Source organism: Anabrus simplex, chromosome 2 (assembly GCF_040414725.1).
Source record: "Anabrus simplex isolate iqAnaSimp1 chromosome 2, ASM4041472v1, whole genome shotgun sequence".
NCBI classification, from domain to species: Eukaryota; Metazoa; Arthropoda; class Insecta; order Orthoptera; family Tettigoniidae; genus Anabrus; species Anabrus simplex.
The window spans coordinates 1,121,088,913-1,121,105,636 of NC_090266.1; the positions used below are offsets into that span (position 1 = coordinate 1,121,088,913).

At 38.8% G+C, this 16,724-nt stretch overlaps 1 protein-coding gene across 2 annotated transcripts in view; it reads right to left on the reverse strand.

Annotated features, from left to right (window-relative positions):
- Positions 1 to 16,724, reverse strand: part of LOC136864736 (protein halfway) — a 261,173-nt gene that overhangs the window by 210,887 nt on the left and 33,562 nt on the right. Inside the window, exon 2 of one of the 2 annotated variants that reach the window (XM_067142078.2) lies at positions 6,295 to 6,499. The exons of the other annotated variant lie outside the window; for it this stretch is intronic. Coding sequence (XP_066998179.1) covers positions 6,295 to 6,499 — 205 coding nt within the window. The remainder of the gene's footprint in view (positions 1 to 6,294; positions 6,500 to 16,724) is intronic. 2 annotated transcript variants of the gene reach the window in all.

Genomic DNA, 16,724 nt, shown 5'->3' on the forward strand with positions numbered 1-16,724 from the left:
GTTGTCATTGATCATGGAGAGAGCATCGTCAATCTCTTTTCCTCCCAAAGTCGGGATGGTAATAGGTAAATCAAGGGAATCTTTTAGCTTATTGGAGTCGACTGCAACCGTGCCTCCAGATTGAACGTTTCTGAGAGATAATTCATAAATTAATTCCTCTTTACGCAAATAGAAAGGATGAAGAACCTCGCGAGGGCCGGACATGATGATAGAACAATTTTGAAAAAGGAAAAATCAAAAATTCCAGCAACAGAGTTCGAAAGCAAAGCAATGTTTAGCCGTCAAAAGGGGCTAACTTGAGACCCATTCAACCACGCTCTGCTACCACTTGTTACCGAGTTTTGTGGATGTGCAGAGGTGAAAGAAGGTGCTGGGGTGAACGGGGCTCAACTTTCGAAATTAAAGTTAAGATAAAATTTAACAAGGTTATATTTTCTTTGCAAAATCAAGACATAACAAGAATGGCAGGTACAGAGTAGCAAAGCAACTAATTCGAAAATGTACAATTACAGTGTTACAGGATTTGGGCTCCGAGAGCCAGACACATAATTCTTGAGCTATGAGCCCAACTTTACTATATACAAGATTCCACAAAGGGGCAGAAGACCCCAATCATGCCCAGGAGCTCTTGCTCCCAATTACACAGTAAAGCCTCCTCGAGGCACGCAGAAACAAATTTTAAGAAAGAGCAACCCGCTCTTAAGTTCAAGCCTATCAAAGGCCACACCAAACTATACTTTCAAGCTGTCCTCCAAGTACATGAAAACAGGGGTAAAAATACCCAACCTACTGAGGCCTATTAAGAAAAGAAACAGGTCAATTACATGGCCTCTAAAATACCAACTTGAGAGGAGGCGTTCTTGCACTCCTACTACACTTTATTTAAAACCTACTTGGCGCTAGGCCTCTAATGCAAGGGCTAATCCCATACTAACGAGGTGACTTATAGAAGGAGATAATTTACATTACATTAAGGAAGAAACGGTTGTGAAAATAAGTTCACCTCAACGCAAAATGAGTGGGAGCTCGAGAGGGTTAAGCACTCTCTATCCCAATATGTAGTTTAAAAAGATAGAATTGATACCAAGTGTCTTTACATTTTAGAGGAAGGTTACATGGTAAAAGGCTTCGGACCTGCCCCGAGAGTTAAACTGCTGAGCTAGCAAGAAAAGAAGTTATTAAAAGGCCATTACCTGGTGGTTGAAACACTGCCCGAAGGAAGAGGCGCTTCCCGCCCCCTGCTACGTACTTTACACACTGATAGATGTTACTGAAGTGGCGCGGAGACTCGAAAATCAGCAGTTTATATACCCTCGTGGAAAGTTCGAGGCGTTTCAGGAATGAGAACACCCGCCCACAATCATTTTATTGGCTAACAACGAAAACCCCTACACTAGCTGAAGAAGAAACACATTATTGGTGGAAAATTAATTACAGAAATTCCTTATTGGTCGAATTCAAAACTGGCGGAAAGAAAGGGTTAATATTGCCAACTTAAACAATAACTGAAAGAAATTTAACAAAGAACAAACTTATGAATTCAAAATTTCTCCAAAAACACAGTTCTTTCACTTCGCACTAGGGTGCATGATTGTAGTCCTTCAATAGTGTCATCTGGAAGAGAATGTCCACACTTCTTACTACAGGCAAAACAAAAATACATCGAAAACGACCCAGTTCAGAGTCTTCAAAATTTACAAGTAGGGACATCTTCTGAGAAACTTGAGAATTAACACAGTAGATAAAGTTCAGACTTCCCCCAGAAGAAGAGTTTCAACTGGCGCAAAGTTTGAATTAGCGGCGTGGAGGTGTACCACCCGGTACAGACCTTCACCCCCAAAAGTCCCTCCAAGGGGTAACACAGAAGAACATAAACTTTTGTTTCAAAATAAGATCCAAGTTATGATGTTGATATAGAAGTTAATTGCGGAAGTATTTACCAACAAGTTTTCTTAAAATGATTGGATCCAGTTTCAAAAATCTTTGGTTACTATTGATGTAATGTCTTTGTGTTTGTAGAAGTTGAATTCAGAAGGAAAAAGCTTTAATTCTTGAAAGTCGAGAAAAATTTACTAAGTCCACAAGATATTGTCGTTGAATTCAAAAATAGTAGTAATGTTGATATTAAATGTCCATGTAGCTGATTAAATATATCTTCAAGGTTGATTAAGTTAGACGGCCAGACCAACCGCTGCTGCTTGTGTCCAGAGGAGGCCGCTCGGACCCCTCAAGTACCCTGAGATACCGCTCGCCCTGGTGGTGGAGTCAGAAGAGGCGAATGGAGGAGAATAATGAACTAGGCTATAGAGGGTAAAAGAAACATACAGAGACCTACGGCACAATATTTGGATGTAGAAGTAGATGTTACACTACCAGCTGCAAATAAAGGTTGTGGGCGGCTTAGTTCATTCCCACAGAGGTTTGCAGATTGAATGCTGAAAGACTTAACGGTAGAAGTTCCTGTTGCCTCATATGCTCTGAAGTCTGATGATGATGATAATACGTTGAACCTGAATTATACGTATATGAAGAGCAGATTGTATGTGTAACTGAGAATTAATTACATATCAGGTTTAGATATTATGTCATAAATTTTTTTTCTCTATTTTCAGGAATAATTTATACTGATGATTCTTTTAACAACCACACCCGGGCGAGTAGAGCGGGTCATTGATGATGATTATTATTATTATTATTATTATTATTATTATTATTATTATTATTATTATTCTTTTGACATATCAGGTCTGCAAAATCATTTAGCAACATTGTTAAAAAATTTGTTTAAAATACTGTTTCTTTTACTAATGATTATGCAAAATGTGGTGTATGTAATTTCTAAATCTCCAGCCATTTCAATTTTAGTTTTATGTGGATTTTTGTCCACTTCATGTATAAATTTCATTTTCTCGTCCAGTGTGTAACTTTTTCTCTTTCTGTTTTCTATGGCCAACTGTGAGTAACATACAATTTCTACTGATAGACTGGCAGGTTTTATTACACAATAAGGCAAATGTCAGCTGTCGATATTATTTTAATGTGTCTCGTTTAAATAACCTGCTTACAGTTAAAATGAAAGTGTGTCTTATGTCCCAAACACGTGTCTTGTAATCTTTCTACTGCAGCTTTACGCCACGTGGTCACTTCCCATGACCTTTGCATACTGCACCCCTCCGATATTTTCAGCTGAAGTTCCACAACCAACAATGCTGACTCTAATGGTACATTTCTAACTGACAAGTATCTGGGTAACATCAGGAAATTCATGCCACAGCAGCATTATTGGAACACTGTTACATGCAAATCTACTGTATTCCACGAACAGGTTTCTGGCTTGTAAGCTGGGCTGAGTGGCTCAGACGATTGAGGTGCTGGCCTTCAGAACCCAACCTGGCAGGTTCGATCCTGGCTCAGTCCGGTGGTATTTGAAGGTGCTCAAATACGTCAGCCTCGTGTTGGTAAATTTACTGGCACATAAAAGAACTCCTGCGCGAACTAAATTCCAGCACCTTGGCGTCTCCGAAAACCGTAAAAGTAGTTAGTGGGACGTAAAAACAAATAACATCATCATCATCAGGCTCGTAATCTTTCTCTGTTAATTAAACGCCATGCGTTCACTTCCCACGACCTTCGTTACATTCCACACCACATCCCTCCGACATCAGCAGCTAAAGTCCCGCTGCCAACAAAGCTGACTCTAATGCATCACATTTCTGACTCGCCTGTGTTTTGATCAGAAGAAATGCCTACATTGATAACATTATTTTAACTTTGTTATGTACAAATAAACTGCATTTAATTAAAATTAATAACACCAAGTTATGTATAAATGGGTTACATATAAATGAGGTTTAATTAACTTGGTTTTAACTTATAATTTGCCGGGACCTGCAGAAATGTATGTGTAAAACAGAATTATGCAGAACTGAGTTACGTATAAACAAGTCTCAATTGTATTAACCTTCTTAGTGCCAGTCTATGACTCAGTGCTTGTGCTAAGAATGCCAGTGGAAAAGAATCCAATATGCAACAAGCACAACTCTCAATTTTAATGCAATTTCCTTCAAAATTTTGTGTAACTACCTGCAAATAAACACACTTTTTATGTAACATGTTAAGAACAATTACATGACAAATTAAACATTTTAATTAAGTAATTCTACTAAGCACTGAAAAAAGCATTTAAACCGGGCGAGTTGGCCATGTGGTTAAGGGCACGCAGCTGTGAGCTTGCCTCTGGGAGATAGTGGGTTTGAACCCCACTGTCAGCAGCCCTGAAGATGGCTTTCTGTGGTTCCCCATTTTTATACCAGGCAAATGCTGGGGCTGTACCTTAATTAAAGCCACAGTCACTTCCTTCCCACTCCTAGTCCTTTCCTATCCCATCGTTGCCATAAGACCTATCTGTAATACCAATATAATGGTCCGTTATTGGACCTATCTGTGTCGGTGCAACGTTAAGCAATTTTAAAAAAATACACTTCATTACTCAAAATGTTTAGATAATATAGAGAGCACACTCTCAAATACATTATTTCTTGACATCCCAGTTTGCTATTTTTCACAACAGTCTTATGTTTTACAGTACATGAGATGTATAAAAATATTTAAAAGCTCCAGCACATAGACATTAACTTACACCTACAGCCGGACAGGCAGGCTGCACAATTAGTTCACTTTCGTCACTGCCCAGTTCATTTTCCCCAACATCACATAGTCACCATCGTCACAAAGGGAATTCCGCACAATTGGCTAATTCACTGTATATAAACACTGCATCAGAGCAGGCTGCCGTTATTCTTACGAACGTGAGAGAAGCATATGGCCATACCGAAGAAGAACATTACAGAAACTTCAGCATAGTTAACAAGAAAACAAACAAGCAATACAAGTCATCTCGCAACATATTAAAAAAATATGTGAAACAGGACTGAGTGGCTCAGACAGTTGAAGCGCTGGCCTTCTGACCCCAACTTAGCAGGTTCGATCCTGTCTCATTCCGGTGGTATTTGAAGGTGCTCAAATACATCGGCCTCATGTTGGTAGATTTACTGGTGTGTAGAAGAACCCCTGCGGGACTAAATTCCGGCACCTCTGTGTCCCCGAAAGCCGTAAAAGTAGTTAGTGGGACGTAAAAACCAATAACATTATTATTAAAAACTATATACTTTCTTTTCTTTAAAGCACGTGATTAGCCAGACACAAACTACTAAATAAAGTAGGCCTACTGCATCAGGAGCGATATATAGCACTTTATGGTGATACTCCTAACTGATGCTGTGGTAGGGACATGTTATCTGCTATTCTTTCTTTATCCCTATAATGTCACACATGCCTTACATAGCTCTTAATTTTTTAGCTGGCAGTTTAATATTGCACTAATTGCTACAAGTTTTTGATGAAGGCTAGGACAGGAAAGGAAGTGGCCATGGTCATTTAAATTAAGATACACCCTCAGCATTTGCCTGGTGTGAGAAAGGGGAAACCACAGAAAACCATCTTCAGGAGAGCCGATGATGGGGTTCAAAACCTACATCTCCTGAATGCCAGCTTAACATTTTGCACACAGACAACTTGTGCATCTTCACTGTTAGTCCTCTTCAACCAAAATTTTGTAATTTCTTAACATATAAGATCAATGATATTCCAGGAAACAAGCCTAGAAATAACAGAAACATAAGGTATCAACTCAGTGTCGACATCAGAGCAGCAGCAACATATGAGAATTGTCAATGTGAGAGCAAAGAGTTAAGAGCTAAATGATCTGGAGGCTACTGTATAGCCAACTAGCTTGGTTTCTTTCATTTTATATTCCCTGACATATTCCCTATCACTTATCAGTCTGACGACCTAGTTATATTCTATTTGCTAACTCAGAGTCAAGAAAACAATAAACATGTGAACAAATTTAGTGACATGAACGGTTTAGGGAGCCATTCGGTGATGTACAAGGATACAATTTTACTAAGAGCAAGGGTCAATGGCAATCAAACCTTTCAACAATAATATGACACTTCTTTCTTCCCTTCCTATTCTTATATTTCAACATTAATGTGTTTCCCTTCCAGGGAAGTGGAGCAAACCCTTCATCATGTACTGTCTCGCATAGTATAAATTCAAAAGAACAAGTCTATTAACTTCTTCTGGGCTGTGAAGGAATAAAACAGTTTTTTATTCATCATCTGCCACAAGGTCACTTCTGAAGTCCAAAGGAGACATAACCACTTACTGAAGGATAACAGAACAATCACAGCATAAGGATATTCCAAAAAAAAAATTGACTGTCCTTCTTACCTGAAAATGTCTCCTTCAAAAAGAAGTCAATGTTTGAAGCCATGTGACAGCATACCACAGTATCATTTTTTGGACTATTTGGAACACATTTGTTACTTGCAGTACACATTTCTGGAGAAAATTGAATGCACTGACTATGTTCACCATATGGTGTAAGAAATAATGACAACAAAATGAAGAGCCACTGGTAGAAGCTCAACCACATCTGTAAAAGAAAAATGACATGCCATTACACAGAACCACAAATATATACATCTTCATTACAGACTATTATATCCTTCAGCATTCAGTCTGTGAGCCTCTGTGAATTTTTTTTTTTTTTTCGTATGGCTATTTCTAGCCGAGTGCAGCCCTTGTAAGGCAGACCCTCCGATGAGGGTGGGCGGCATCAGCCATGTGTAGGTAACTGCGTGTTATTGTAGTGGAGGATAGTGTTATGTGTGGTGTGTGAGTTGCAGGGATGTTGGGGACAGCACAAACATCCAGCCCCCGGGCCACTGGAATTAACCAATGAAGGTTAAAATCCCCGACCCGGCCGGGAATCGAACCCGGGACCCTCTGAACCGAAGGCCAGTACGCTGACCATTCAGCCAACGAGTCCGACCTCTGTGAAATGATGATCCTCAATTCACAACTAGATAAGTTCCATCCTTCTTACAAATTTTCTCATAAGAAACTGAGTCTAACCTTCACTGCCTTGGTCATCATCTAGGTTACTTCTCTTACCCTCCACAGTCGAGTCCATTATTCTCCTACATAACCTATCCTACATTATCATTTTCCTCATATATCCCCACCACCAAACCTGGCTTATGCGTACAGCTTCAACCATACAGTTCATTCCTAACTTAAACTTCCAAATACTCTTTTACCATTGTTCCTATCTGTTTGAACTAGCAATCATTCACGCTATTTTTACAACTGTTACTTTAATCAACCAACCAATCAACCAATCAATCAATGAACTGCATTTAGGGCTGTCACCCAAGTGGCTGACTCCCCATCAATTGTTTACTGAGCTATTTCTTAAACATTTTCAAAGAACTTGGAAATTTATTCGAACATTTCCCTTAATAATTTATTAAAATCCCTTACACCTTCCTACTTTTAAAAGCTCTATTCAAGCGTATTCTTCTACTTATGTCATTCCACACCCACTCTTCACTAACAGCACCAAAACATACCACATACTACAATTTACAAACTTCATAATTGTTCCGTATTGACTGTGAGAAATCTAGAGTAAAAGACTTGAGGATTTCCACCTTTACAATACATTTCTAATCACACTTGGTGATTAAATTACATTATCAAACTTAGCAAAACATGTTTCGTCTCATAAGAGACATCTTCAGCTGATTGTTAATAGTTTAGATTAAAATACACATAACAGACATTAACAGATAATACAGAATAGTCAAAAACATTTCAAATTCTTCAAACTTAACAAGCATGCACTGAGTATATTTGAAATAAAAACTGACGCTTAGAACTAATGATAAGTGTACCGGGCGGTACACCTCCACGCCGCTAATTCAAATATTGCGCCAATTGAAACTTCTCTACTGGAGAAACTTGGAACTTTAACTACTGAACTAATTCAACGGTTATTCAGAAGATGTCACTGAGTGTTTTTTATTTGCCTTTTGTTTTTCAACGATTACGAGGTGTGGACAATCTCTAACAGATTTCTCTACCCAAAACTATGGTAGCACACTCTGGTGCAATGGAATGAACTTTCTTGAAGAAATATTGTATTCCTAAGTTTTGTTTTTACTAAATTTTGTTCTGTGGTTTGTGGGTTGGCAATATAAATCCTTTCTTTCCGCCTGTTTTGAATGTAACCAATCGGGAATTTACGTAATTAATTTTCCACCAATAAGGTGTTTCTTCCTCGTCTTGTGTATTAGTTTTTGCTGTTATCCAATAAAAGCGAAAGGGTGTGTCTACTCATTCCTGAAAGGTCTCAAATGTTCCACGAGGGTATATAAACTGATTTTCTTGTCTCGGTGCCACTTCAGTAACATCTTTCTTAGTGTGTGAATATGCAGCAGGGGGCGGGAAGTGCCTCTTTCTTCAAGCAGCAGTTCATCTACAAGGTAATGGCCTGTTAACATCTTCATTTCTTGCTAGCTCAGCAGTTTAACTCTCGGGGAGGGTTCAAAACCTTTAGTATGTAATCTACCTTTTAAAACTGTAAATTCTTTTCTGTCTTTATAAAATCTATAAATTACTGTAAAGCGGGGATAGAGAGTGCTTCACCCTCTCGAACTCCCCTTCATTTTTGAATAGGAGGTGACTGTGTTTTCATAACCGTTCTTCTTTAATGTAGTAAAGTTTTCTCATACATGTCACCTCCCTAGCTCGGGATTAGCCCCTGTATGATCGGCCTAGCGCCACGTAGGTTTTAGACAAAAACTTGGTGTATGAGTGCAAGTTATCGCCTCCATTCTATTTTGCATTTTGGGCCATTTACTTAACCCGTTTTGTTTTCCTTCCTGCGAAGGCCCAGTAGATTGGGTATTAATTACCCCTGTTTCCTTGTGCGCCTTAAGGGCAGATAGAAATGAAGTTTGTTGTAGCCTTTGACAGGCTTGTAAAATTGAGAGCGGGTCTGCTCTTTTTCTTAACATTGTAATTAGGAGCAAGCGCTCCTCGTACTTAGGGGTTTTCTGCCCTTTAGCAATTGTGGTGGTGAGCTGAGAGCTCAGAAATTAATCTTGGGGCTCGAAGCCCAAATCTTGTAACAAATTGTAATTTCTTAACTTGTTTTCCTGCTACTTGGTACCTGTTACTCTGTTGTTGTTATTTGTTGATTTTGAAAAGAAAATATAACCTTTGTTAAAGTTTTAAATTAACTAATTTTGTACCTGAGACCTATTCCAGCCCGCACCTTCTTTCACCTCTACCATGGATAACTCCGTAAAAATAAGAACAGAAAAATACCATCCGTTTCTTCATGTTACATTTAAAAATACACTTCAAAAAAAATTTCCTTAAGGTAAAATTGTCCTTGCATTTGGTTAATATGAACCCATCATTCATGAAAATTTTGCTGACACATACATACTTGTGGAGACAACTGATCCTAATTAAAGAAGGGTTTCGCTCCTTGCGGCTGACGCCCCTCAAGTGCCGTGGTCGAAATTGGGGGCCACTGTTGCTCGTCTGGTATTGTATCTATATAATCATACAATCACCCAGACCTAATCATGCTGCTTTCCTTTGAATTTTTTTCCAGTTTTCCCATACACTGGAACCATACTCTAACTGCGGTCTTACCAGAGACATATGGCTTGCCCTTTGCAACCTTACTACAACCCCTAAATACTCTCATAGCCATGTTAAGAGATCTGTAAACTTTCTTAACAACCTCATTAATATGACTACCCCAATGAAGATCATACATATATTAACACCTAGGTACTTACAGTATTTTCCCATACTATCACCCCATCAATACAATACAATAATTAAAACTGACAGGACTTTTCCCCTTGGCGGAACTTATACCTTGACTTTTCATCCCATTTACGTTCATATCATTGACCACGGTCCATCTCACAACAATGTTTAAGTCCCCACAGTCGCTTATAATCCTGCATCTCTTTCAACCCCTTCTTAATCTGTACAGGTTCATATAACGCTTCACCTAATCTTATTCTCTGAATTCTATTTTCTAGAAATGTAGCCACCCATTCAACCACTCTTTTGTCTAGTCCAATAGCCCCCAATTTCATCAGTAATCTCCCACGATCTACCGTATCAAAAGCCTTGAATAGGTCAATAGCGATACAGTTCATTTAACCTCCTGAATCTAAAAAATCTACTATATCCTGCTGGAATCCTGCAAGTTTGAGCTTCACTGAAATAACCTTTCCTAAACCGGAACTGTCTTCTATCAAACCAGTTAGTAATTTTGCAAACGTGCCTATTATAATCAGAAAAAAATGCCTTCCCAGAGCTTAAAATCAACACATCAAGCTAACTGGCCCGTATATATCCGCTTTACGTTTATCACCCTTTCCAGTGTTCTCCGTAGAACCTTTTTAATGGGCGGACCGCCCTGCCGTTTTTACAGACCGCCCTGCCTCGATATGTGCTAGTTCCACAATACTAATATATATATTTGAGTCGTTGAGTGTTGCAAATTTAAATACTGTACATGATAAATCTTCATTATTGTCAGAATAATTGCATCAATTACATCGGAGTTTAATTGTTTAGTTTAACTACCATATAGTATCGTGCGCGAGCGGTGCCTGGATTAGCGTGGAATCGCGTGCGATTCCGGATGACGTCACAAACCTGTATGGTACTTCACAGCAACGAAATGATAAGCCCCCGTGTTACGTGAATGTGAACGAACAATAGAACACCAAAAATGTCTTGTTTGTGATAACACTAAAACAGTTCAATTTTACAGTTAATGTTTAAAAAACCAACCCCCACGGCACTTAACGCCCTTGAAAGGGCCTTGGCCTGCCTAGCGACTGCTGCTCAGCCCGAAGGCCTGCAGATTACGAGGGGTCGTGTGGTCGGCACGGCGCATCCTCTCGGTCGTTATTCTGGACTTTCGAGACCGGTGCCGCCATCTCGCTGTCAGATAGCTCCTCAGTTCTAATCACGTAGGCTCAGTGGACCTCGAATCAGCCCTCAGGTCGAGCGAAAAATCCCTGACCTGGCCGGGAATCGAACCCGGGGCCTCCGGGCGAGAGGCAGGCATGCTACCCCTACACCACGGGGCCGGCCCAGTTAATGTCTACCTGTCCGATATTATTAATGTCCTGAAGGGAATAAACTCATATTTTATCATATCCCTTTTTTACGCCCCATTTCCCGCCCGGCTACTCATTCCTCACACCCGGCTGACGAACATTTCTGGGGAGAACACTGCTTTCCCTTGTACACTGGGGCTACTATTGCAACTCCCCATTCATTTGGTATCACTCCTTCATGTAAACAGTAATCAAATAAGTATTTCAAATACGGCACAATATCCCAACCCATAGCTTTTAATGTCCTCAGAAATCTTATCGATCCCAGCTGCCTTTCTAGCTTCCAACTTTTGTATCTTTTTATAAAAGGTCTGTATCTTTTAATAAATGTCTTTATTATCATATGTAAATTTCAGTATTTCACAGTATTAGTCGCCTTCTCTGTCTGGACATTACCTTTATATCAAGTACCTTTACATAATGCTGACTGAATAGTAATGCCATCTCCTCGCATATACACTCTAGTTGTTCATTAATGATCCCTGGAATGTCTTTCCTGGAACTTGTTTCCTGCCTTAAAGTACCTATACATATCCTTTCAATGCTCCATAAAATTCATATGACTGCTAATTATGTTTGTCATAATTTTATCCTTAGCTGATTTTTTTTCACTGAATTTAATTTCCTAGTGGGCTCCTTCAATCTCTCCTTACTCCAACAACCATTCCTAACTCTATTTCTTTCTAATCTGCACTTACTTCTTAAACTCTTTATTTCCTTGTTATAAGGTAAAAGTACCAGTAGTGAGCCACTTAAGGACATTCAACGAGTTATCTCTAAAACTTAGGTGAATTCAAAGAAGGCATTTTGTTTCTCCGTTAATTAAAGATATATTTATTCTAATGATCAAACCTTTTTTGCAAAATAGCATACTAAAACTAGTTTAAAAAATTTAAAACTTGAACCCGAACAATGTACCATTACTGGGCACCCAAAATTTTATACGTACCTATAGTGGGCCCCCCTATACTGGGCCTTACAAAAGTAGGGTACCATCAATAAAAATGTATACAAAATATTATTAAAAAATAATAGACCCTATATAACACAATCTTGCTATCTGAAAAGTGGATCATAGTCCTTGCATAGTTACAGTTTCTCTTTCACAGGTAATTTTTTCAGAAATGTATATCCTGACAGTCCTGCATTCTGAGTACTGGTTGTTGTACCAATGCAATAATGTCACACAGAGAAATATCAGACACATTTTCTACTACAACAAAGTCCTTTTTGTTCCCTGCTGACCTCAAACCTTGGACACGTACATTCTTTCTATGACTTCCTGTACTACACAAAGATATACATATCTTGTGGCATTTCTTTTTCCACCCAGGAATGACACAAGGGCAAATGTTCCTTCCTTAATATTAGAATCTTTTTCAACAGGTTCTCCTTCTTCACTACAATTATGCACACTTTCTTCCCAAGGCAAATCTCCTGATTTATCCATTTCTGGCACAGAATCTTCAGATGATGAAGAAATGGCTGTTGACGTTGAGGGATTCTATTTTTCTTTCTTCTTTTGTTCTGCTGCTCTTTTCTTCTCCTCCCTTTCTATTTTTCTTCTTTCAATTTCTGCAGTTTTACTTCTTTTCAGTTCATTCTTTTTATTATAATATTTTATCATCTGAGGTGATGTGAAGACTCCAGGAAGCTTCTCACCACCTTCTCTTTGTTTTATCTTTGTCTTCCTCTTCTGGCCACAAAAGAGCTCTCTTGAATGGAGATGGTACATTTGATGTATCAGCAATAGGAATGGGATTGTACTGTGGTACAGAGATGTTGCATTTTCTGCAGGCTTAACTGTTTCCTGTTTATGGCCTACTTCAACGGGACTGTTTGAGACAACCTGTAATAAATTAAGTGTATGTCAAATAAAATAAAATATAAAATTAACAAATTTATGTTATTTTAGCTTGAAATATATTTAATTTACCTGGAAAACTGATTCTGGATTCTGTGTATCCTTAGTCCTCAGCCATAAATAGTAAAGATCTATTTGTTCCACAGGACCTTTTCATTCACCTTCATTCTCCTGGAATTTCTTTAACTTCTCTTCTCCAATTTTTTCTTCCAAAATTTTGAAGAAGGAAGGCATTTCTCTATTCCGTGATGACATGGCTGGCTCTCTCAGAGACTTTGGTCCTTTGGATCCACAAAATAATATCAGTTTCTTGATCTTTTGAGAATACCAATTTGCCAATTTGGCCCGTTCTTTCATTTTCCTTTGAAAAGTTGCTCCCAGAATGCAATGCATTTTGGCAACTGTGCAAACAGTCGTTCCTTTCTCAACATCAGATATTGCTTTTTTATTTTGATCTTCGGTGTAGCTTTGCTCTTTTCTTCCCTCCATTGTCATAAAATTGAATTAAATGAGCATGTTAAGAAACTAATCTATGTTGCCTAGTACTGGGCCACTAATGCCCCAATAGTGAGCCACGGTGGCCCACTACTGGTTCTGATCATAATACTGCATAATGAGTTATACAGAAAGTATTGTCAGAGCTTAAGCTAAAAACCAAACATTCTATCTTAGAACAACTTGTGTTCTAATAGTGGGCCACCTAGGCCCAGTACTGGAACGATTGGAAAAATGATGACCCTAAAGTGGACCACCCCATAAAATTTATATTCTGCTTACTTTATGTTTTTTCTTCATAATGTAGGGAATATTAAATGCATAATAAATAGGAATACAGCATTTCAGTATGTAATCAAATGTATGTTTGGAGAAAAGAAAAGTCAAATGAATGCTTACCTCTTAAGAATTCTGCAAGAACCAGTGAAGAAGATGCTAAAATAACACAACTTAAGACAAACACCCTTACAGCTCAAACAGTTAAGCAGTTAACTGATGCCTGCTCTATATCAGGTAGTAGAGAAGGGTCCCAGCTCACACTGTATTGCTCACTGTTGTGCAATCTTGACCCTGAACCTTGTTTTCAGTTTTTCAAAATTGGTGGCTCACTGCTAGTGCATGGCCCACTATAGGTACTTCTACCTTAATATAATGGGTCCTTATTATTCCTTACCACTTTTAAAGGTACGTACCTGCTTTTACACTACTCAACAATTTCTTTTACCCATCCCATAGGCTGTTTTTATTTTTATTTACCATTTTCCATTGATTATAACTACTTTTTAAACATTTCCCCATTCCCCTCTTATCAGCCATATGGTATTGTCCGACTCGTTGGCTGAATGGTCAGCGTACTGGCCTTCGGTTCAGAGGGTCCCGGGTTCGATTCCCGGCCGGGTCGGGGATTTTAACCTTAATTGGTTAATTCCAATGGCCCGGGGGCTGGGTGTTTGTGCTGTCCCCAACATCCCTGCAACTCACACACCACACATAACACTATCTTCCACTACAATAACACGCAGTTACCTACAAATGGCAGATGCCGCCCACCCTCATCGGAGGGTCTGCCTTACAAGGGCTGCACTCGGCTAGAAATAGCCACACGAAATTAAAAGCCATGTGGTATTGCCTAATAGTCTTACTTTTACGAAATTCCTTTCTAACACATTTCTAACTGTGACAAAGACAGCTTCATGATCACTTATACCATCTATCACTTCAGTTTCCCGATAGAGCTCATCTAGTTTCATCAGCACCATGTCCTGAATATCTTTCCCTCCAGTTGATTCCACCGGGTGAGTTGGCTGTGCGGTTAGGACCGTGCAGCTGTGAGCTTGCATCCAGGAGATAGTGGGTTCGAACCCCGCTGTCAGCAGTCCTGAAGGTGGTTTTCCATGGTTTCCCATTTTCACACCAGGCAAATGCTGGGGCTATACCATAATTAAGGCCACGGCCACTTCCTTCCCACTCCTAGGCCTTTCCTATCCCACTGTCGCCATAAGACCTATCTGTGTCGGTGAGACATAAACCAAACTGTAAAAAGAAATATGTTGAATCCATCCCTTTCTGATTCTGTCTTTCCCAATAATAACTCTTTCACCATTTGTTGGTCATGCTTTCTGTTGTTCACATTCCCTTCCCAGCTAACATTTACCAAGTTCAGATCATCTGCTACAATAACATACCGGTACCTTTCTGTGTCGTTCCCACATAGCTGATTATCTTTTAAAATAATTCTGCATCAGCTCAGCACTAACTTTGCCAGGTCTGTACCGTACACCCCTAAAACATTAAGTTGCCTATTGCCTTAAGAGATGAGTCTTACACCTAGAATTTCATGTTCCTCGTCCGTAACTTCTTTGTACCGTAAAATTCTTTTTTCAGCAGTATAAATACTCCCCCTCCTATCATTCCTAACTTGACTCTACTATAAACATTCCAGATCTGTGAGAAAATTTCAGCATCCATAATACCACTTCTCACTCATGATACAATTCCTTTTACAGTATCTGGTATATACATAGAGTAGAGGCATTAATTCTGAACACTTTATTGAAATGTTCGTTTACTTTAACATACCAAGATGTATGCAAATTTTGGTATATTAAATCAATAAATTATGGTGATTTTTTTTTTTTTTGTTTATCATATGTAGGCTATAATAAATATTTATCATTTTTAGAAAATGGGATACGTTATATTTTTACTTAAAATATATAATCAGAATTAACTGACAGTCTGACTCATTGGTTGAATAGTCAGCGTCGAGGCCTTCGGTTCAGACGGTCCTGGGTTCGATTCCCGGCCGGGTCGGGGATTTTAATTGCCTTTGAGTAATTCTTCAGCCATTCTTTTACCTATTCAAAGATATGTGTAATAATATAGTAATATCATTAGCAGTAAAATAGCACATTCTATGAATAGAAGTAGGTAATATATGCCAGACGAAGGAAATAATATATACTACACGAAGATTTCACAACAATAATGCAATCAGGAAACAAACTGATAGAATAATTACACTACAATCATATTAGTTAAACATATCCTAATTATAAAATACTAGGAATTAGAAGCTAACTACAGAAATGTACTACTACACTAAATAGGTATAGATATAGACTTCTTCTTGTTGTTGTTGTTGTTGTTGTTGTTGTTGTTGTTGTTGTTGATGATGTTGTTGTTGTTGTTATTATTATTATTGTTACGGAGTTATCCGTGGTAGTTAGAGGTGAAAGAAGGTGCTGGGATGAATAGGTCTCAGTCTACGAAATTAAGGTTAATTTAAAATTTAACAAGGTTATATTTTCTCTTCAAGATCAAGAAATAACAAATATAACAGGTACTTAGTAGCCTAGCAACAAATCGAGAATGTACAATTACAGTAGTTACAGGATTTGGGCTCCGAGAGCCAGACACACAATTCTTGAGCTATAAGCCCAACTTTACCCGTATACGAGATTCAACCAAGGGGCAGAAGACCCCAATCATGCTCAAGAGCACTTGCTCCCAATTACATAGTAAAAGCCTCCTCGAGGCACACAGAAACAAATTTTTTTTTGGAAGAGCAACCCGCTCTCAAAGTTCCAGCCTATCAAAGGCCACACCAAATTCCACCTTCAAGCTGTCCTCTAAGGACATAAACACAGGGGTAAAAATACCCAACCTACTAAGGCTGATTTAGTAAATAAACAGGAAAATTACAAGGCACTAAAATACAAACTTGAGTGGAGGCGTAACTGGCACTCCGAATATACTTTATTAAAACCTATTCGGCTCTAGGCCGCTTATGC